This window comes from Triticum dicoccoides, chromosome 2B (assembly GCF_002162155.2).
Source record: "Triticum dicoccoides isolate Atlit2015 ecotype Zavitan chromosome 2B, WEW_v2.0, whole genome shotgun sequence".
Classification (NCBI taxonomy): domain Eukaryota; kingdom Viridiplantae; phylum Streptophyta; class Magnoliopsida; order Poales; family Poaceae; genus Triticum; species Triticum dicoccoides.
Window position 1 is genome coordinate 96,470,311 of NC_041383.1, and position 23,556 is coordinate 96,493,866.

At 46.2% G+C, this 23,556-nt stretch overlaps 1 protein-coding gene across 1 annotated transcript; it reads right to left on the reverse strand.

Annotated features, from left to right (window-relative positions):
- Positions 1-285: 285 nt before the first annotated feature.
- On the reverse strand, positions 286-6,152 carry LOC119362339 (2-dehydro-3-deoxyphosphooctonate aldolase). Its single transcript, XM_037627545.1, has 13 exons — positions 5,819-6,152; positions 4,964-5,061; positions 4,795-4,891; positions 4,663-4,728; positions 4,250-4,309; positions 4,060-4,134; positions 3,215-3,299; positions 2,640-2,698; positions 2,034-2,078; positions 1,015-1,113; positions 854-901; positions 721-768; positions 286-634 (listed from the first exon to the last, which is right to left on the reverse strand). The coding sequence occupies exons 1-13, from the start codon at positions 5,855-5,857 to the stop codon at positions 578-580; spliced, it is 876 nt and encodes a 291-aa protein (XP_037483442.1). The 5' UTR covers positions 5,858-6,152; the 3' UTR covers positions 286-577.
- Between the last annotated feature and the right edge of the window lie 17,404 nt (positions 6,153-23,556).

Below are 23,556 nucleotides of genomic sequence, written 5' to 3' on the forward strand. Positions count from 1 at the left end.
GTTAAAACTTTCTTCAGAACTGGAAGCAAATTGGATGCTTCACTTCTGGTTTGTAATATGGTGAAGGCTTTCAATTTCAAGGAGGAAAAACTATTGAATATACTCGGTGTTCGTTTGGTCCCCTAATCATCAAATCCATTTGCATTTGCAAGAAAAGCTCTAGGCATTATGATTTATTGATTTTTCAAGGAGAATTTATGTATTTAGCATTGTTCGCAACTGTATCAGTTTATCACCAGGGATAAAAAGAGGAAGCTGCTATCATCATGCTCATGCAACCGTGTGTGTTTCTTTACCCTGCTGTCCGATTTCGAAAAATGTGCTCCAACTGAAACACCACAAATCAAAAGTCGACTTCTTTCGGGTTGATTCTCGAGACAGAGCCATTCAAAACAGCAATCTGTGGCTGCTATGCTACGCTTGGAAAGAAACTAATACATGCAGGCAATCCAACAAAGCTAGAAGCCAACGGTAAATGAAAGTACCGCATACAAAGAGCCAACTCGCCTGGACACGACCATATTGGTGAAACCAATTGGCAGCCACAAGGTTATTCCTATTGCTATCCACTGACAAATCATTCCTTGAATGGAGTTAGGTCGATCTTGAGCGGTTTCTTTCCTTTGGTGACTCGCTTCGCACAAAGAGAAAAAGGAAAATGGTGAGCGCTTAAGAGAGCGATTTGGCCTCACTATACCCAAGCAAGGATGTCTCACTTACAGCGATCGCAATCAATTCTTCCAACAGCTCCTCCAAATTGCGCAATGGCTACAAAACAATGTGCACAACAGTAGGAATAAGTGAGCATATCATCACCCACCATGGTTGAAAATGTCTCAACAGGAGAGGTTACCCATTGAGTTGGCCCGTCACATGGTGAATTCAGGGGATCATCATGTACCTGTCATAGGATTGTGAAAATAATCTTAAAAATATTGTTGTATCTCTATGGATGATAAAAAAAATTGAAAGGTACATGGAGCAAAAAGCAACATGATAGCTTCATCGACCTACCTCCATGAAAATACCATCAACACCAACTGCAACAGCAGTCCTTGCGATGCATGGTATGAGTTCTCGTAAGCCCCCACTTGCAACCCCACCACCATCAAGCTTACAAAACAGAATCAAGTATGCCCGGTTGAGCAAAATTAAAATCCTCAAAAGACAGTTAGTTTGGAAGAGGTTTAATTTGGTCATCAATGTTTTACTAATTGATCACACTATCTTAGGAGATGGCTACACAGAAGAACCAAAATAGAAATAACCCAAAAAGACTGAATTGCTTAGATATCACACCATGGTTTTTGAGCTTTGGCCATGGATCATGGTTGCAGAAATATACAGTGATGGATCACTTTGGAACATTGCCACGTATCGTATAATCCCTCCCAGTCCATATAAGCATGGTGTCCGGGACATAGTTTTCATCAAGCTTTTAAAACTTTCACCACCAATTTGTTAAAAACATATGATTCGATTGGATATGTGAGAAATCATATTTACAGATTGGTATCAGAACATACTTCCATAACGTAACAATTAAATTTAGCGATACTATAGTAGAAATTAAGTAGCAAAATTATGTTATGAACACAGCATAGACGTCTAAAATGTCATCTTTTTTAAGACAGAAGGGAGCAAGTTTCCATGTAAACTATTGGCAACATTTAAAGATCATGATGATTCCCTTGATGTTGATTTTATTCACAAACGACATGACTCTGCCAAAGGGGAAAAGAAAGAAAAGAATAATTTTCTTAAAAAACGGCAGCCCGGTGCATGTAGCTCCTGCTTGCACAGGGTCCAGGGAAGGGTCCGACCACTTTGGGTCTATTGTACGCAGCCTTTCCCTACATTTTCTGCAAGGGGCTGTTTCCAAGACTTGAACCCGTGACCTCATGGTCACAAGGCAGCAGCTTTACCACTGCGCCAAGGCTCCCCTTCAATAATTTTCTTAAGGTTGAGCAAAAATGTCTGCGAGGACAATTACCCTAAACCAAGAGAGGAATATTGGAAATAGGTGAATATACCTTTTTCCCAGCTGGTTGTTGTAGAGCATGTGTTACATCAGCTACCTGAAAATGGATACTTCTCTGTCACTGATCTATGTCATTGTTCATGGTACATGATATTTGAGAATAAACAAATCGAGAATTCAATGGAATAAGTTACCACATAACATGATATTTGAGAATACACAAATCGAGAATTCAACGTGCAATTCAGCTATAGAAAACGCAATCATCTCGTTTATGTCTAAACAAATAACCCAAATCCGTTATCGAGTAATAACAACAGAAAATAGCACAAAAGCTAGACATCTGCCATATTAAGGCAAATGTGCCCCAAGAGAAAAATAAAACTCAATGCTTAATCACTTAATTGACAATAAAAAACAACTATCTTCATTATATAATAGAGCTCCAATGTTGCAAAATAGGTTAATGCTATTTTTTTTGCAAATATCACGCCATCATGAATACCGGACATCCCGATATACCCAATCTCACCAATGATAACCTTTTTTCTATTGTGGCCGAACGCCAATGATAACCTAGACAGAGCTTTTCATGACTAGAAACAAGCTGAATATGTGATTGTGCAATTGTGGACAAAAGTAAGGTGATAATACTTACAACTGGGCAATTTGCTTCCCTCAGCAACTCAAAGTTCCTTGGATCAACAATTAGATCATCTGTGTGTAAAATGAAAACAAAACAAGATATTGCTAAATCAGTTATCTGCTACAACGAAACCATGAACATTTGTTGCTTGTTGCAGGGCTAATGCCTGATTCTCCTTTAACCTGAATAAGGAAAGCGGGCAAATGGTTGTATAGCTCACTTTGTTTTATGGCAGCTGCACTGCATGGTGCACCAACCTGACTAGTAGTATGTACTACTACTATTAGTAAATTCAAACACGCTAAAATGTTAAATGGCTAGGGACACAGAGACATTTGAAGAGCTAGTTAGCCCTCAGATTTCACTTTTTCATGTATTTTCTCTTTATCTAGCTGCTCCATCACAACAATCATTATTCCCCATGCCACATCATATCCAAGTGTCCAGAAAGAGCAGGATATCCTAGTCAGTACAATATGTTTCCTGATAATTACATAGCCTATAATGTAATATGATATTATGTGTTTTATCTTATTTATTTACTACTGAAGCAGGCAGTACAAAAAAAGGCGAAAAGATGACTTAACTGTAGCCAAACATGGTGCCTCGCTCACAGACCATTACATTTTGATTTCCAGCAAGTCTAATTTTCTCCGCAGAGTTGGCCATAACCTGTTATGGTACAGCCATACAGGATCACTTCAACAAATGTGCAACTTAACTAGAAGCTGGGCGCAACATTTTCCATTGAAAAAACATCTAGTTAAGTAGCACAAGCATGTAATTGGTATATGGATACAGAAAGCTACATCTTGAACAATGGCTGGCCGAACTTCTGAAGGGAAATGACAATTCAGAACAGTGACAGACTAAACTGGAATTGATAGCTTGTTTTACACAGTTAGTTAGACATCATGTTGGTTTCTAATGTTGGATTAATAAAGAGTAGAATAAAAGGTCCAAACAAGTGCAATTAGCTTCAACTTTGCATGACCATTCAATCTCATAGAGAAAGAAATCACATGATGTGAAATACGAAGGACATTATTGAACAAACTAAGCATGAGTTTTTTAGGCTAACCCTAAAACAGACAATGGCACCAGCAATAACTCAGATAGTGGCAACAATGGTACCCCTTTTTGATTTCTATGAAGCGCCCATGAAACATGAGATTCTATCTTTCATTCTTTGTAATGTTTGACCAATAGATAGTCAAACAATATAAATGTGTAGTAAATATGCCCCGTGTCTATATGTGCTTTTCACGCTGTCATAATTTCCTTGATAGGTACAAACAATATATTGGAAAAGAAATTTATGGTTAAACTTTAATTTTGTCGAGGTGCCAACTCAAACGCACCTTATAAGAATCAAAATATGGGGTGCTACATTCGAATTTTGCGAAGACTGCCAGATAGAAATGCAACTTACAGACGGGGCACAGAATTGTCCTTTCTTGATATTGATAATTTTCCCAGTCTTAGCCGCAGCCACTAGAAGGTCAGTCTGTTGTCATAGATACTTATATTAGGCATGTTGAACGAGATATTAAAGAAGATTCATGCTTGATAGGTAGTAGTACTGCAGTTTTCCCAGAAACATGCATACATTAAATTTGTACCTGGCGACAGAGGAAAGCTGGAATCTGTATAATATCAGCAACTCTTCCGACAGCTTCACACTGATTTAGTGAATTAGTTAGAAAACATCTTTGCTTTACACTTCAGAGCAAAGGACACACAATCCAAGAATTAGGATTCAAAGGGTATACAATAAACACATGTAGCAGTACAAATTCAACACAAAAAGCCTAGCAATATATTCAAACAAAGATATTTTAAATTCACACATGTCACATTCAAATGTACGAAAAAGTAACGGTACCTGTGGTACAGTAACATTTCATAGAAAGGAAACATGATTAATGGACTCAGCTAAATTTGCAGAAATATCAAGCGAGTGACACAGCAGAATTTGCTAGCAAAACAGAGAAGAATTTCCTTACATGCAGGATTAATAGAATCAAATGGATACCTGGCAGCTTTCATGCACGTCGGTGACCACTGGAAGGTCATATGCGGCCTTCACCTTTTCAAGGATCTGATATAGAAAGGTGATAAAGTTATATACGGAAGCGACAAAAGGTCTAATATTATTTTGTCACACCTTTAGGCCTTGTTCCAGACCAGGACCGCGGAAGGATTTCGACGATGTACGGTTTGCTTTATCAAAGCTTGATTTGAACACAAGAGGCACCCCAAGCCTGCCATGGAGAAAGAAAAACAGGTTTAGTTTGGCCCAAGAGTAAACAGAAGTATGGTGATTGGTTGTTTACTTGGTCGTGATGGCTTTGATGTGTTTGGCCATCTTCAAGATATGTTCCTCTGATTCAATCACATTGGGCCCAGCTAACAAGAAGAATGGTTGAGCAGCCTGGTACAAGAATCAGAGGGGTCAGTTCTCGCATATATGACGTCTTCAGCTGTGATCACGCTGCTAGTATCATTCATTCATATGACGACAAACCAAGGACATGATATGAGCCCCGAAAAGCAATTTTACTATCATCCAAGAGGCAGAAACACAGCACTCAAAAGGAAGTTTCTCTGTAATTGACTCGAAAGAAAACACAAAAACAGAAATACAGAAATACCATTTTAGTGATACCAAACATCCCAAGGCTCGAGCATAGTCAATAGCGTCACGACACCAACAAACTTGCTAAATCATGCGAATTTCTGCGGAACTATTTCTACATTCATGTAAATCGCAACGGCGACATGCATTTAAGACATTCAGGGAGCATATTAATTGACTTAATTTGACCAGCACCTCACCAAGAAACCTAACAAATGCGGATTATTCTGTATGACGTAACTGGTAAGCACCATGCAAGGCCCTAACAGAATGTATTATCATCTGTATTATCAACTGACAGAATGTATGCCGTAACTGTCAGTTGTATTATCATCTGTTAACCAAAAGAAAAAGGACTACAAACAATAAGCAGATAGCGACGTGATCCAACAACTACCCACCACAAGAACCGTTTTAATTACTAAAAAAACCTAGGCGAGGAACAAAGGGCAAAGAAGGTCTGAACTGAACCCGCCACGGCACCCGCAGCCGCAGAGTGGTCGACGAAATGCCGCCCCCGACAACATAAGCAGCGCGAGGGCATTCTTGTTACCTTGAGCTGGTTGTAGAGCGCCACCGACGGGGCGTCCATTCTCCCCCCTCCTTCTCCCTGCGGATCTGCGGCGGGGCTCCGGTTTCTGCTCGGCCGGGGCGACGGGGATCCGGGAAGTGGGGAACTGAGGAGGAGTTCGTTGGCGAGGAATCGGGTCGTCAGGCACACCGGAGGCAGGGCATGGAGGACTGTGGCGGATGTGGATGAATGGGCCGCGGACGAGCAGAAGGAGGCGGTGGGAGTGGGATCAGGCGGAGCGGGGCAGAGAGCACATGGGGATTGCTGGAGGAGGATGACGACTGTCGGTAGATGCGTCCCTGAGTCGGGAGGGACCGGTTTTGGTCTTCTTTTTTTAGTCGGACCTTGCGATGAACCTTCTTTTTTTTTAGAGAGAGAATGCCGGCCTTTATAAATCAAGCAATCAAATTATATAAAGTCTCCCGAATGCAATCCGAAGCAAAATGAAAAATACAAAAACTCACTGAGTTCAGACTGAATCTAGCTAAAACATGAGCTGAAACATTACGATGCCGACGAACATGCTTAAAAGACACAGTAGACAAGCCCCACAAGCCGACTTGATATCAGCGATGATCGAACCCACCAAGGAACGGTCTCGGGCCCAAGAATGCAACCTTTGCACCATCGAGAGGCAATCAGATTGGAAGATCACATGCTCATAGTTCTCTTGACGAGCCAAATAAGCCACACGACGAAGAGCCAGGGCCTCGGCCACTTCCGGAGATGAGACACCAAGCAGAGGTTCTGAAGCCGTAGCCACACACTGGCTGGTGTGGTCTTGCACCACCACACCCATCGCATAAGAACCCCGGTCCAAAGAGACAGCAGCATCTGAAGACAACAGCAACGTACCTTGCGGTGGCGGAGACCAACAGGAGCTAGAAGCAGGTGTCTCACGTCTAGTTGCAGGTCCAGAATTGAACAGGTGCTGAAAGATCATATCAATGTAAGCACGCACCCTCGCCGATGTACGCTTCGGATGAGGAGCATCAGGTTCATTACGGGCAGAATTCCGAGCCTCCCAAATATGCCACAATGTGACCGATATGATGGATATATCTCGATCTGAGCCACGCGCTAGCAAGTTGAACAGCCATTGCTTCGAAGATATGAAGGAAGAGCGGAACAACTTGATCCCAAAGGCGACCTTGATCTCCTCCCAGGTAGTTCGGGCATGAGCACAAAACAGCGACGCGTATTCAATGCCTTTCGGACGGCCACATAAGTAGCAGTCCGTCCTCGTCGGAACCTGACGCCGGTGCAGTTGCTCTCCCGATGGCAGACAGTCGTGAGCAAACCTCCAGAGCACTACTTTCATCTTGTTTGGAGCCTTGACATTCCAAAGCTTTTTCCATAGTCTTTCCTCCAAAGCCCAACTGGAGTGCTATCCCCCGACATTTCCACTCCGTTCAGACAAGAATCGACTCATCCTGGACATGTTGTAGGCTGAAGGGACAGTGTACTCTCCGAATCTTGTGAAAGGCCAGCGCACAAAGTCCGGCCCTCCCGCCAAGTTGATAGGAATTTGGAGGATATCATTGGCCACCTCCTCTGAGAAGAAGGCTCTCATTGTTTCCTCATTCCAACATCCGTTATCCTCGTCAACCAAGCAATGAAAGTGGCAGAATCTGGGTTAGAGAAAGGGGTCGTAGCAAAGCCGGGGGGTGGGGGGGGGGTAGAAGGGATCCAGTGATCCCTGAGAATATGGGTGCTTCTCCCATTCCCAATACCCATTGCACCCCCTTCTTAGCAGGTCCCGACCGTGCAGAATGGCATGCCAAGTGGCCGAGGCCGAGCGAGGAGCAGCAACATTCCACAAGTCACTGAACGGAAAGTACCTTCCTTTTAAAACATGCGCACACCGTGATCCATGATCAGTCAGCAGTCTCCAGCCTTGTTTGCCTAGCATCGCCTGGTTGAAAAGTGCCATATCCCGGAAGCCCATGCCCTCGAGGGATTTCGGTGTGGAGAGCCAATCCCAAGAGCGCCAATGCATTTTCTTTTTACCATCCTCACGTCCTCACCATTGATCAGAAATGATCTGCTGGAATTTCTCGCAAATAGCCACCCGCAAGCGGAAGCAACTTGAGATAAAGGTGGGAATAGCTTGAGTCTTGGATTTCAGTAAGGTATCAGTCCCTGCTCTGGACATAGGCCGGTCCGACCAACCATGGATGTTCTGCCACGTCCTATCCGGAAGAAATTTGAAAGTGCTTGTGGGAGAACTTCCAACATCCGTGGGCATACCCAGGTAAGAGCCATGGAACGTCTCGGTGCATATCCCCAACTGATTTTTCACACGGTCTTTGACATTCGCAGGGCAGTGCTTACCAAAGAACACCGATGACTTGTCTTTATTGATTGCTTGCCCCGATCTCGCACAATATGAACTGAGGGTGGACTCCAAAGATGCCACGCTCTGAGAATCACTCTTAGCAAAGAAGATGCTATCATCTGCAAACAGGAGGTGTGAGATAGACGGGCCATGACGGTCGTTTTGAATCCCATGTAGCTCGCCACGAGCCTCCTTTTGAAATAGCAGACTAGACAAACCTTCAGTGCATAAGAGAAAGATATATGGGCTGACTGGGCCCCCCTTGTCGAATGCCATGAGATGGAATCATCGGTTCAATGAGCTCTCCGTTAACTCTGACAGCATAATGGACATTGGCCACACATCGCATTACTGCCTCGATCCAGGAAGGAGCAAAACCCAGAATGGTCAAACACTGATGGAGGTAGCTCCACTCCACACGATCATAAGCCTTCATCATGTCGATTCCTGAAGGTTTCTGTGATTCGGTCATAGTGTTGATTTCGAAGACGGTTAAGACAAAACAGTTGAAGAACTTCCGTCCTATCGGTCTTTGCAATGTGCTCTATAAAATAGCATCCAAAGTCTTAGCAAATCGTTTGAAATCCATTCTGACGGGGCGATGAACCTGGGTGTGTATGCACCTGATTTGCTCAAAAGAAGTTAGTCGACAAAGTCAAAAGTCTTAAAAAAATTGACAACAAAATGAAAAACTCCCATCGACCTTTCGGCCAAAAAGACAAAATATTAAGGATGAAACTGTGTCAATAATAACCTCAATACAGTGCTGACTTTGTTTTTCTCGCCCACAATATCATCAAAGTCGTTCCTTAGGGAAACTATTTACACGAGAACATACACTTGAGCATTTTGTAGCCAAAAAAATCATTGTCCTTCAGCCAGGCATTTCCTATTCCCCGCTCATTGCAGGGAGAGTGTCTCCATGGGCGTCCTCCCTCTGCTTTGCTTACAAAATGAAATGATTGGCTTCTCTTTTTTCCCGCTCTATTGCTTCCGTCATATCATCTTGTCAAGGGAAGCTGTAAAATATTCAGGCAAATATGTATTGTAATTATCTATTTGAAAAGAGGAAATGAGCTCAGAACTGCGTACACGTTTAGAAGATTTGAATTCAGAAATTTTGTCTCTCGTACATGTTCACAATTCTCTTCTAACTGTATACCTCCCAGTCAAAAATAATGGTCAGCTCATATGAGCCTTTACTGTTCCTATACATAGAAATAGTTATTTGTGCCGTAAAAGGGAATCCATTACACTAGAGTTTGTACGTTCTATGTGCACCACTAGTCTGGTCATGTGGATGCTCAACAAGTTGCTCAAACACAGAGAGGGTGGATTTCCAATGGTATATCACCCATGGCCAAGGGAGCCTAATAAGACACACCTTCTTATGTGCAAAATGGAAACAAAAAGTGAAGATATTTGTATCATGAGAAAATGATGCGTAGAATGCAAATTGTGTGGGTCAACGCCAAAATGCTCATGACATGGTGTATGAAAAGTTTGTGCCAAAATGCTCATACCATGGCTAGACTGGGGACATGAAAATGTTATGAAAAGTGTGGTCCTAGAGAAGGCAATGGCGGGGAGCGAGAAATGAGGTTGGAAGCCACTATAAAAGACACCCTGATGGGTTATTTTCAGCTCATCGCTCGTTGAAGCAAGAGAGTGCCCCTGGCCGGGTGGGATCTAATTAAAGTTCTGATTAGTAGTGAGGAGTGAAAGTGATCATGGTAGTAGCGTACCTCTTCTTGAAGGCTTTGGAAAACGGTTGGGATAATAGGACCCCTATTTAGGAGTAGAAAATCGACTCTAATTTCCAGATGGCACTAGTTTTTTATTAACAAAGTGCATTATTACTTTTATCCACATCCAAATCATGAGTAATGAAAGGTCGTGTTACTTTTGCTGCCCATGATTTGGATCATGGATAGTAGTAATAGTGCCATCTGGAGCAGAGAGCTGAAGGTCTGTTCGGCATCCCTCCGACTCCACGCTCTCGCTCCCGGAGTTGGCGGAGCTGAAGGTAAAAAGTACGAAGCGGGGAAACAGGTGCTCTGCAGATCATTGAATTTCAGGGAGCAGTGGATTGCCGAACAGCCCCTGACTTTCTACTCTTAAGTTTGGGTACACCCCACCATCCCAGTCGCCTGTGAATGTTGTCGTGCATGATGATAGAAGCCTTCCGCTACCACACTTGTTCAGTTGTTCTGAAGGGCCAGTTGTATAGATACAAGCGCGTGAATCCCACATGATTAGACGACACAAACATAGACCATCGACAATGTGTATTATTAAGGCCGGGTTGACTTGGAAAAACATTTATTCCGATTACACAAACTTGGGAGGAGTGTGCTTGCGGAGAGGAGGAGGGGGCAAACAATCAACGCAAAGCCTACTTGTTGCCAAAGAGGCACAAAACGTGTAGTTATATGACCATACTTTCACTGTTGTTGTGTTTAGCATGGATCAGGATTACAGTAAGCCATATGTCACTTAAATTCTTTTCTTATGGAAAGCCAAAATGACGGATTATATTACACTTCGGAATACATATACATCATCTGCAATTACAGGGACAAGATATTGAGATGAATCCCCATTTTAGACAATGTTAATAAATGAGTTGTCCTATTAGAGCAACTCTAGCAGACCCGCATCCCGCCGGCCCGCAAAACGCGTTTGCAGTTCGCGCAAAACAGCTTTTGCGGGCTGGCTCGGGCTTGCACAGATGCAAACCCCCCAAACGGATCCGTAAAAAAGTATATTCGCGGAATATACTTTTTTACGGGTCGGCTTTGGGGGTCTGCTTTTTGCGCTGCTGCATCCCGCATATCATCAGCCCGCAAATATCAAATACAACATAATTCAACAATCGAAAACAAACTGAATTATTCCAATCAAACATAATACAATAATCATCCGCATTACAAATAATTATTCAAATAACCGTAGCAAACTTAAATAGCGCAATACAAAATTTGTCATGAATACAAATACAAATTAATACAAAAATAAGTCACTGTCCAGCCCTTTGCCAATGGTGCTCAATGAGATCTTCTGAAGTTGAAAGTGGGTGTCTGCATTTTCAATCTCCTTCTATGTCTGAAGAAAAATTCTAATGCGGTTTGGGTCTCTAGCTGGTTTGACACGCTACCCACATTGTCGTAAAAGAATTCAAATCCAATCCTCTCTCATCTTCAAGAATCATATTGTGCAGGATAACACAGCATGTCACTATGTTCTTCAAGGTTTTCTTATCCCAAAAACGAGCAGGACCACGGACAATGGCAAACCTAGATTGCAAAACACCGAATGCTCTTTCAATGTCTTTTCGGGCTGCCTCTTGTACCCTTGCAAATTCACATTGTTTTTTGTTTTGGGTTCTTTGATGCTCTTGACAAATGTGCACCAAGGAGGGTATATACCATCTACAAGATAGCACCCCTTTGTGTATTCATGCCCATTGATAGTGTAGTTGCAAGCAGGAGCATCACCACTAGCAAGCCTAGCAAACAAATGAGACCGTTGCAACACATTGATACCATTGAGAGTGCCAGGCATACCAAAAAAGCAATGCCAAATCCATAAATCCTCGGATGCTACGGCCTCTAGGACAATTGTTGCATCATGATACTTGCCACAATACATTTCTTGCCAAGCCTTGAGAAATTTTTTCCAATTCCAATGCATACAATCAATGCTACCTAGCATGCCAGGCCAACCTCTCCACTCATTAGATGCCATCAATTTCTTTGTGTCATCTTCATTGGATGCCCGAAGATACTCAGGACCGAAGACACGGATGATCACTTTCGCAAATCTACGCACAGATTCAGTTGTGCTATCTTCACCAATGCGAAGATACTCATCGGCATAGTCAGCCGAAGCGCCATATGCAATCACCCGCATAGCTGCGGAGATTTTTTTGATATGCACTAAATCCCTTTAAGCCCGCGGCATTCCTTCTTTGAGTAAAATACTGGCAATTTGCCTAGCAAGCTTCAACAATTTTCACAAAGAGGGATTGGCGCATTCGATACCTTCTCCGGAAGAGCTGCGGAGGATATGTAGGATTCTCCGCGAAATAGTCTTGCATCAACATCTCGTTCCCAAGATGGCGATTCCGAGGAATGCACAAACGCCCGACAGTCGATCCTCGCCTCCTCTTCTGGTGCTCGTCTTCATGCTCCTTCACGGCAAGCGCCATGACTAATGTTTGCTGCCGGAAGTTCGCAAGCATGCTCTCAACATCTGAGTCGTCCGAATCGTCTGAATCGGATAGCAAGAACTTCTCGCACGGGGTCAACTCCATCTACACGCACACCGGCGCGTCAATCTATTACGCAGCTCGCAAAAATCACAAAAAAGGGACTAACCGGTGGCGGGTGATCCCGGGCGGCGACGAGGGGGTGCGCTCGACGGTGGTCGATCCCCGGCAGCGGCGGCGACGAGGGGCGGCTCTTCTCGCCGAATCCGGAGGGGCAGTGCAGCAGCTCGGCGCGGGAGGGTGTGGGGCGGCCCCGGGGCGCGATTCCGCCCGCAGATATGGCCGGAATCGCCGGTGGCGGGCGGGCGGAAGCAAAGGGCAGGCGGCGGCGGAAGGAGGGGGAAAGCGTGCGGGCTGAAATGTTCCTCTCGCCAACTGCTTCTCTCCGATCCAGGGCACCGCGACCGCGAGGGGGAAACCCGTGTTTTCCCGGCTTGGGGTGGAGAATTTGCCGTGCCCCCCAAAATTTTTTGCGGGCCGAGGCGGGATGCGGGGTCTGGTCGGGCAGGCTTTCCAACCCGTACCCGCATTTTGGCGGTTATTTTGCGGGTCAGGGGCGGATGCGGGGTCTGCTAGAGTTGCTCTTAAACTCCCTAGGACAATGACTAATAATAACATGATCAAAATTACGACATAAAATTGAGCACTCTTCGTAGATAGCTGCAACGGGACCAATGAAATTGCCGTATGACCTCTACGACTTCCATGCAGTCAGACTAGACCCTAATTCTATTGCACCCAACTTATACTGCAAGAAGTACACTATTTCAGTTTTTTAGAACGTAGACGCTAGGGGCGTCCGGCTTTAAATTAATAAAGCCCACAACAAGGCAACATACCACAGAGGTCCCAACTTAACTTGCACGAGCACGGAGGCTCAGGCCAACCAGACACAGAGAGTTCAAAATTTTCCGGCCAAAGGAAGCGAGCGCTGGAAATACATGGCACGAGGCCAAATCTTGAGTACGCAGGCTCGCAAACACAACCAAAAGGGTCACTTCAAGGCGGGGATGTGGCGGATGGCTCCCTAGCCAAAACGTACGCCTGACGCAGACGGTCTTGAGCTTGCTTCATCATCTCAGAATCCTTGCGCCTCGCCAACGAACTCCACTGCTGCAGGAATAGGTTGCATTTGAAGATAATGTTAGCCGGATGAGACGGGAAGATCCCCTCGATTGCTAGTTTGTTCCTAGTAACCCACAACGCCCAGAATAAGGCCCCGATACAGCTCCACAACACCCTCATGTTGCTCCCCTGGACGGAGGAGAGAATGGACCAAAGATCATTAGGCGATCTAGGGTCCCAAGTAACACCAGCCGCATCGCGGACCGCGCTCCAAGCGAAACGTGCCAACAGGCACCTAAAAAACACGTGGTTCACGTCTTTTGTAACATTACAGATCGCGCAAGAGCCGGTCACCGGGCCATGGCGCTTGGCCACGTTATCAGAGGTGGGCAGCCTATTTTTGAACAACTGCCGGAAGAACACCTTGATCTTGAGAGGAAGTCGCGCCTTCCACAGTCCGTTAGGCACCTGAAAGGTGGAGACTTGGCAAAGCTTTCGGTAAAGGGATTTGACCGAGAACTTGCCGGAAGCAGTGAGGGCCCAAGTCACCGCGTCCGCGGACGAGGACAGCGCCACCGGGTTGATCAGCTCGAGCAGCGTCGCAAGCTGCCCTTGTTCCTGCCCGTTGAGCTCGCGGTGGAAGTTGATCGCCGGGGGGGACGACGCAAGGGCCGAGGCCACTGATTGGTTCGGGGAGACAACCAAAGAGTATAGGTCCTGGAATTCCAGCCATAGAGGTTGTGATCCGACCCAAAAGTCAAGCCAAAATCTGGCCGAACGACCATCCCCAATAATGAACTTGCCCCCCATGGCGAACGCCGGGCGGATCGCTTGTAGGTCGTTCCAAAAAGGTGAGCCCCTCGCTACACCTTCAAAAAAGTTCCCATTTGGGAAGAATTTGGCGCGTAACAGATCGACCCACAGCCTAGTTGCCCCTTGGGAAATCTTCCAAATCCACTTACACATAAGAGCGACGTTTAGGATACGCGTGTTTGTGATCCCGAGTCCCCCCAAGTCTTTGGGGCGGCAAACCGCATGCCACTTAACCAGAAAGGAACCAAATGGTATCTACAATTCTACATGCTGTCGGCATCATAGATACCCGTGGTGGCGGAGCCTCTAACCAAGCTTCTTCATATCAGGAAGGTGAAGGCTTGATGGGAATGAAAGTCAAGCTAATCCGTGGACTCCTCTTATCCCAATAATTTCTTCATGTCAAGTGAAGCATGGCCAGGAACTCGTCCTCCACCCTATCCATCTTCTGACCCAGTTCATGTGGTCGTGGCCATCGTTGTACGTGGTGGTGGTGAAGGTGTGGGAGTGCGGTCGTATGCACGGCTTCTAGATGACGATGAAGCTGGCCGACTCGTCATCATCCGCAGAGCTGTAGAAGGTCTGCCCCTGTTGCTGCCAATGGCTCTTGTTGGTGGTGTTGATCCCCCGTCGGCGTTGTCGGCAGGCAGCGGCAGGCAGCAGTAGCTCGTCCTAGCGGGATCAGTTTGCAGTGGAGTGTTAGGGTGAGCAGGGCCCCGACCGCGGCTTGATGACGGGTCGGTGAGGAGGCTCGGCTGCTCGCCGCCGAGGTCGACCTGGCGGTGTTGCTACTCTTGCCTGTTGGGGCCGGTATCCTCAATGGCCCAGGAAGACGGCGATGACAGTTTTGAGGGAGGCAGCAATGGCGCAGCAGTGGAGGAGCACCTGGCTGTGGAAAGTCGCCGCTGGTGGCATAGCTCTGGATCAAGGGGTGGCCTGAGTTAGGTGCTTAGGTGAATCGAAAGTGTGACGATGGATTTATGGGGATGAAGGGAGAGGAGCCGAGGGGCCTTGTGGGGGGCGTGCGTCGGTTACCCTGAAAATCAATCAAGATATTATTGAGGTTCGAAAAGGTGTGACAGAACCCGGGTGCCCCGACACCCGGTTATCCCGTCCGTCCACAGCGCTCAAGATTCGTGCTGGTGAATTCTGCAGTGCAGGCGGTTGTACAGTAACCGGGCGATTAGCAGGCTTTCTTCAGGGAGACAGATAGCGACAGGAGGAGAGAGGCATGGCAGGAGTAGGCTTGAAAAGGTGTTCCAGTCCACTGAAACGACAGCACCTGCATGGCCCAGCGGCATGAGATGATATTATATTGCTAGCAACTTGCATCGCTGCTGTTCCTTTGTCACCATTGTGAGGTTTCTTGGTCAGCCTATTTCAGTTTAGCGTTTGTTATTATTTTTATTTCTTGAATATGGACCTTTATAATATAACATAGGTATGCGTGGCAGCAATTGTGTTTGGGAAAAAAGCATATTAACTGCATTTGTTAATTCATGGCATACATTTTGTCATCATCACGGGTCTGTGAGCTGAACAAAAAACGAGTCTTTTTCTTTCTTTTGGCAAATGCTGCTTGCTCCCTCCTTGATGTAACTCTGTTTGTTGACTGGTTGGGTTTCTTCCAGTGGAATGGAACCGGGGTGTGAGCCCCTTTTCTTCGAAAAAAAAATTGGTCATCATGACATACAGGAGAAAATCATTTTCCCACGACATGTCAGTGAGAATCCAACATAATCTCAACGAAACAAATATAACAACTTCAGAACAAATCACAGTATACGCGATAGATCCATGAAACAGCGGTATATAAAGTAACCTGGCATTGACACACAATTTCGTGCATTTGCTGGTACCGTCCTTCTCCCCATCTAGACTTGCCGTGACAAATACCAAAACCATTCTCCCAAGCAAACAAGTTGTATTGCTCATACGCTTCTTCACAGGAGTCGAATGTTGTCCCCACTACAGGGGCAAATGTCTCAGGACCATGGTCGCCTTACAACTTACTGAACCAATATTAGTCGTGTCAGCGACTGTTACTCATGTCCTTACAACTTACTGAACCAATCACAATACAGATAACATGCATCTGACATGAGCACTATGTAAAGGCTCTTCCCAAAACCGCAAAGCATGCAATTATATACAGATTAACTTATGAATTACCTGCGTTTCCATCCGCAGGCTGGTGGATATGGGCAAGACGCCGCCCTCTCATGCGCGCCCACGACTGCGTCGGATGTTTGTAAATCGTCCGCAATCGTAGCTGAAGAACAACCGTCCACAACTTCAGATCTGAATTTATGGGTCGGGTCAGGATTGTGAGAATCAAATAGTCAATACATCACTATTATGGCGACGAACTAACCTGGGGGTTGGATGCAGATCGAGGTCGGTCGCGATAGACGCGAGAAAATCAATGCCGCAAGCCGCGACGCGATATCCTTCTACTTCAGATGCAGAATCGGACCCGTCGCCTGCCTCGCGGCCAGCCCGTCCAGCAGCTTGGAACTGGCAATCCATAGTCTCAACTGCGGTTCCCCGGCAGAGAAGGATTGTGAATGAAGGGGCGGGGAAGGTGAGAATGTGGCAGCACAAGTATTGGGAGGCGCAGGATGCTGGGAGGGGGGCGTGGGGAGGTTGAAGACGACACGTCTCGTCGCCCGCGGCTCGTTTCAAACACCGGCCGACACGTACATGTACGTCTGAATACTTCGGCAGGCAGACATGTCATATCATGTACCAATTTTCATAGGTTGTAGGTGGGTGCAGGTGCGTGACAGTAGGGACTATATATACTAGACTAGTTTATGTCGATTGCGTCAAACAGCCAGCGCCTAATCAAGAAACAGACCTGTTATTATATTCATTGGTTACATACCTTGGCACAAATCTCAACACAGCCAGACTGGACGAACGGTCCAGATAACCGGGTGTCTAGGCACCCGGGATCTGAAAGTCCGCTCTCCTATTGAGGTTTGATAGAGATTAGAGAAGGCGAATAGGGAGAGAGATTAAGAGGTGTTTCCATGGAGGATCCTCACGGGAAAAATAACGCCGTCCAGCCACCAGCTCTCCGTACCGCAAGGATTGGTGAATGATTTCTACGGCGGGGAAGAAGTTGAAGGGGAGAAGGAAGTGGTGCGGTCGAGCTCTTTGATGGGGGATCGATCTGGGGGAGTGGATTAGGAGTCGATACAATCGTCCAGCATAATGGTGGGCGATCAACACTGATATGAACTTCAGTAGCAAGGAGGTCGTCCTATTAGTAACTGAAATTAAAAAGAGAATGCTGATGTGGCAGATTGATGAGGTGGATAGCTTGCATGTCAAGAGAAATATGACAGTGGGATGAATTATTTATGTATTATAGATATGTTTGCATTGACAACAAGCATCCTAATTTGACATACCAGACAGCTGCATGAGCGAAAGTACGCAATCCATGCCCACCGGTGACCTCTCATATGCCCCACACGAGAATCCCCTTTTATCAAATATCAGAAGCCAAAACCCCATTTTTTCCTGACATTTGTCGGTACTTCACTATACCAGGAGAGGATACAAATGCTGGGAATTTACACCTGATCAACTTATCTCGTGTGACGGGTTACAAAGGATATATATTGTAGTGGTGACTTTGGTCGATACTGATCCATATTGTGGGAGGAGGGGGGCATCGCCCCCCACTCCAGTACGGCCCAAGCCTTTTGGCGACAAGCCCTATGGCTAGGGGAGGATAAGAAGCAGAACGGAAGCTAGCTTCTCTTATCATGAGCTCGAGCTTGAGTGCTCTCTGTGCACCAACCACCCGCAGCTTGACAACCATGGAAGCTGGCTTCTCTGATCATGAGCTCAAACTTGAGTGCTCTCTGTGCACCGACCACCCGCAGCTTGACAACCATGGAAGCTGGCTTCTCTGATCATGAGCTCAAACTTGAGTGCTTTCTGTGCACCGACCACCCACGGCTTAACAACCATAGAAGCTGGATTGACTGACCTCGGAACATGGGAGCTATGAAACGTCAGGCGTCATATAAAAGCACTCTCACTCTCACAAGAGGAGTTGCCCACCCATCCATTCGAATCCCAGCAGCGCAGCAGGCAAGAAGCTCCCTCCAGCGAGAAGACCTGCCGTAGAAGCTCCCTCCAGCGAGAGAAGACCGGCGCAGAAGCTCCCTCCACCAAGAAGACCGGCACAACAGCAAAGGGAGCCTCGGCGACCCGCATCCCACCGACAATGTAGCCCTACAACTGGATCTGTGAATTGTTGTTCTTCCGTCAGTAGTTTGTTGTTTGCGTTTTCTCATTCTCACGTAGTAGATTGTTTTCTGCTTCAGATGCCGCCCAAGGAGGAGGCCAAGGGGAAGAGCAAGGAGAAGGAGACCAAGGGGAAGAGTAAGGAGGAGAAGGAGAAGGCAGTGGAGGAGGAACGCCTCACCCACCCACTGCGGCGAGTTTCTCAATGAAGCCACGGCCACTCTTCGCCACACTCCGGAGGAGTGCAAGAAGATGAAGGCCAAGCGGGCCAGGCGAGGGTAGGCATATGCGGTCATCATTAGTATGATAACATATTAATATTGTGCTTGCCCCTATATATTGTTCGTGCCTAATATCGTTCGTGCCATTACTAGTTGGTAGTCTTCTCGGTTGACGGCATATGCCAATGAATGTAAATATGGTTTTGCTGCTGATCAGAGTATATAAGCATTTGTAACTGAGTCTACCAGTCCCAGAACGGAGGGTGCTTGTTGCTTCGTCGGACACAAGAAGTGGTCCTTTTGTCAATTCGTCTCAGCTGGTGGTCTTTTTGGACAAAAAATCTGTTAGGGGGGAGGGAGGCATCGGCCCCCCACCCCCAGTAGTAGAAAAACAACCTAATGTTCAGCTCATTAGTCCAGGTTTGTAAATAAACTGGTACTAATGTGACCATTAGTCCCAGTTCGAATGGCTATGCATTAGTCCCGGTTCGTGGTGTACCTTTAGTCCCGGCAGGCTGGCGTCAGACCGGGGCCCCACAAATTGGTCTTTGGTTCGCTCATCATAGACTTGATTCTCGGTCCACATAAGTGACGCAGATGACCATCGTTTCCTCGATGAAATCGAGCTGCGTGCATGGTATTATTTTCCACTGTTTTTTCATGGCTTGACACCTTAATTGGCTCAGCTTGGGTAGTATCCACAATCAATGGGACCATGCCTATATCATACTTCCTCCCTTCAAACGAAACCGTCCTCGGTTTCGAGTCGGCTCTTAACATGATCTTCCTCTCCGGAACTTGCTGCTCTCTAGTGATTGCATTGTCCACCATTGGCTTTAGCACGTGCTTCCTCCCACCATGCATGAATGTGTATGTGTTCGATCTTCCAGCATGCACAGTGTTGGAAATATGCCCTAGAGGCAATAATAAAATGGTTATTATTATATTTCCTTGTTCATGATAATTGTCTATTGTTCATGCTATAATTGTATTGATCGGAAACCGTAATACATGTATGAATACATAGACCACACCATGTCCCTAGTGAGCCTCTAGTTGACTAGCTCGTTGATCAACAGATGGTCATGGTTTCCTGACTATGGACATTGGATGTCATTGATAACGGGATCACATCATTAGGAGAATGATGTGATGGACAAGACCCAATCCTAAGCATAGCACAAGATCGTGTAGTTTGTTTGCTAGAGCTTTTCTAATGTCAAGTATCATTTCCTTAGACCATGAGATTGTGTAACTCCTGGATACCGTAGGAGTGCTTTGGGTGTACCAAACGTCACAACGTAACTGGATGACTATAAAGGTGCTCTACAGGTATCTCCGAAAGTGTCTGTTGGGTTAGCACGAATTGAGACTGGGATTTGTCACTCCGTATGACGGAGAGGTATCTCTGGGCCCACTCGGTAATGCATCATCATAATGAGCTCAAAGTGACCAAGTGGTTGGTCACGGGATCATGCATTACGGATCGAGTAAAGTGACTTGCCGGTAACGAGATTGAACGAGGTATTGGGATACCGACGATCGAATCTTGGGCAAGTAACGTACCGATTGACAAAGGAAATTGTATACGGGATTGCTTGAATCCTCGGCATCGCGGTTCATCCGATAAGATCATCGTGGAACATGTGGGAGCCAATATGGGTATCCAGATCCTGCTGTTGGTTATTGGCCGGAGAGTTGTCTCGGTCATGTCTGCGTGATTCCCAAACCCGCAGGGTCTACACACTTAAGGTTCGATGACGCTAGGGTTATTAGAAAGATTTGTATGTGATTACCGAATATTGTTCGGAGTCCTAGATGAGATCCCGGACGTCACGAGGAGTTTCGAAATGGTCCGGAGGTGAAGATTTATATATGGGAAGTTGTCATACGGTCACCAAAAATATTCGGGGGCATACCGGTATTGTACCGGGGCCACCGAAGGGGTTCCGGGGTCCACCGGGAGGGGCCACCTGTCCCGGAGGGCCTCATGGGCTGTAAAGGGAAGGGAACCAGCCCCTTGGAGGGCTGGGCGCCACCCCCCCTTGGGCCCATGCGCCTAGGGTTGGGGGGGAACCCTAAAGGGGGCGCCCCCCTTGCTTGGGGGGCAAGCCCCCTCCCCTTAGTCGCCGCCCCCCTCTAGATCTCATCTAGAGGGGGCCGGCCCCCTTCCCCCTTCTCCCTATAAATAGAGGGGTGAGGGGAGGGCTGCAACGACACATCCAAGGCGCAGCCCCTCCCCTTCCCAACACCTCTCCTCCTCCGCAAGAGCTTGGAGAAGCCCTGCCGGAGAACTGCCACTCCATCACCACCACGCCGTCGTGTTGCTGCTGGAGCCCTCTTCCTCAACCTCTCCCTCCTCCTTGCTGGATCAAGGTGCGGGAGACATCACCGGGCTGCACGTGTGTTGAACGCGGAGGTGTCGTTGTTCGGCGCTTAGATCGGAGTCCACCGTGATCTGAATCGCTTCGAGTACGACTCCTTCATCCACGTTCTTGCAACGCTTCCGACTCGCGATCTTCAAGGGTATGAAGATGCACTCTCCTCTCTCTCGTTGCTAGTTACTCCATAGATTGATCTTGGTGATGCGTAGAAATGTTTTAATTTCTGCAACGATCCCCAACACACAACATCATGATCGAACTGCCACGGTCTTCCTAATAGCAACTGACAAGCGTCCATCGGCAAGACATCACAATCCACCTTGTTGATATAATCTTCAACAACAAATGGCACATGCACCTTATGTGTAATCTTTAATTTTCTGGAGTTGGATAGCCACTCCACATGGTGCGGTTTTGGATGCCGCCACATGGACAAACCCAATGCATGCACAATATCTTTACTAATGGCGTTTGCAAAGCTGCCGTCATCAATTATCATCTTGCATGCACGATCCTTGATCATGCATTGTGTTTTAAAAACACTCCAACGTTGTCCCTTTGCACCACCATCAATATGTACCTTCTCCACCAAAAGATTCAGCCCCTTTGTCGGTGCATCAACTTCTTCCTTTCTTTCTTCCTGCCGTTCTTCTCTTTTTAGCAAACGATTTTTCCAATCTGCCCGAAACACATGCGTTGGCATGGGAACAAAACAGATTTGTTGGCCCTTCCATGATAGGGAGTAACTATTTTTCTTGCAATTTCGAACAGCCCCAACACGTTTGCACCATGGGTCCCCAAGTAGAAGATGGCACGACACCATGGACACATGACAAACATGAAAAAATTCTGCACAACAATATTTTTCCAGGTCAAAAATTAGCAAAATCCGATGAGTAATTTTGATGTCACCTTTGATCCACTTCAACGTGTACGGTCTTTCAAGAGGTGCCATCTTCAGCCCCAATTTTTCCACCACCTCAATGCTCACTATGTTGACTGCAGTACTCTCATCGATCTCAGATTGACACGTCGTTCGTTCACAACGCAACGAGTGAGAAAAAGAGTGACCTCACCAATGCCTTCCTCCTCCATCAATATGTCCTTGCTCAACATGTTGATGCTCGCCTCTGCAGACAATATTGTAAACTGAATCGCCGTTACTAACCTTTGCTCTGAATACCACTTGATGAGGCACGGACTAGCAAGACATTAATTCGTGCGTGTAGGCGGCCCAACCATTCACGGCGATGCTAGATGAGAAGTCCGTCTTCTTGTTCCTCCTTGCAACCTCCAAGAACAATTTTCACCCGCGTAGGAAAATACACAAATAAAAATAATGATCCCCTTGGATGATCAACCCTCCGTCGCTAATAAATTTTCAGGATGGAAAATCATAGATGATACACAAGATATGATCGTCCCTAATTCAGACTTTTTTTAATATTTCATAACTCTGAAAACAAACTCAAGACTCATCTCTCGTACATCGACCAAGCATTATCTTTTATATGGCTTAATCTAACCTAGTCTCCTAACCACCCACGTCAAATCCTAACTTGACAAATAAAGAAATCCTAATTGGAAAGGAAAACAACTCACGTACTATACTAGCTAGCTAGCCGGTTGACAAAAACAAAAATAAGAATCCTAACAAACTTGTATTTGAATTCTGCCTTCACAACTTAAGGTGGAGGCGTACGGAAATTCCGCTCCACGGAAGCTGGTGCTGATTCCTTCTTAATCTTCTGTATTTTCTTGTAACGTGGCCGAACAAAATCTCTTGTCATCTTATCTGTACATGAATTCCCTTGCACCATTTCTTTTATCAAACATGCTCGTACACTTTTAGACTCCATGTGTACACGACCATACACTGAAGTCCCAAACATGTCTCCTGAATTCAATAAACGGGTCATATAATTGGTCTTTGGTTCGCTCATCACAGAATTGATTCTCGGCCCACATAATTGACGCAGATGACCATCGTTTTCTTGATGAATTCGAGCTGCGTGCATGGTATTATTTTCCACTGTTTTTTCATGGCTTGACACCTTAATTGGCTCAGCTTCGGTAGTATCCACAATCAATGGGACCATGCCTATATCAATGACGGGTGGGCTTCCGGAGGTGGCGACGGGAGCCGGCAAGGCCGGCGCGGTTGGGTGCGAGGGCAGGCGGCGGTTGCATCGTGCCGATCGGATCAAGAGCAGGGATTGGGAGCAAGGGGGTTGATTGCCTTTTAGTTTTAGATCCATGAGTGTGTATGACATTCGTTTGCCAAGTCAGCACCTTACAACCAGGTCCTACCTGTCAGAAAGTGATTAAACGGGCCGAATATCAGTGCTTTTTGCAACATGTTT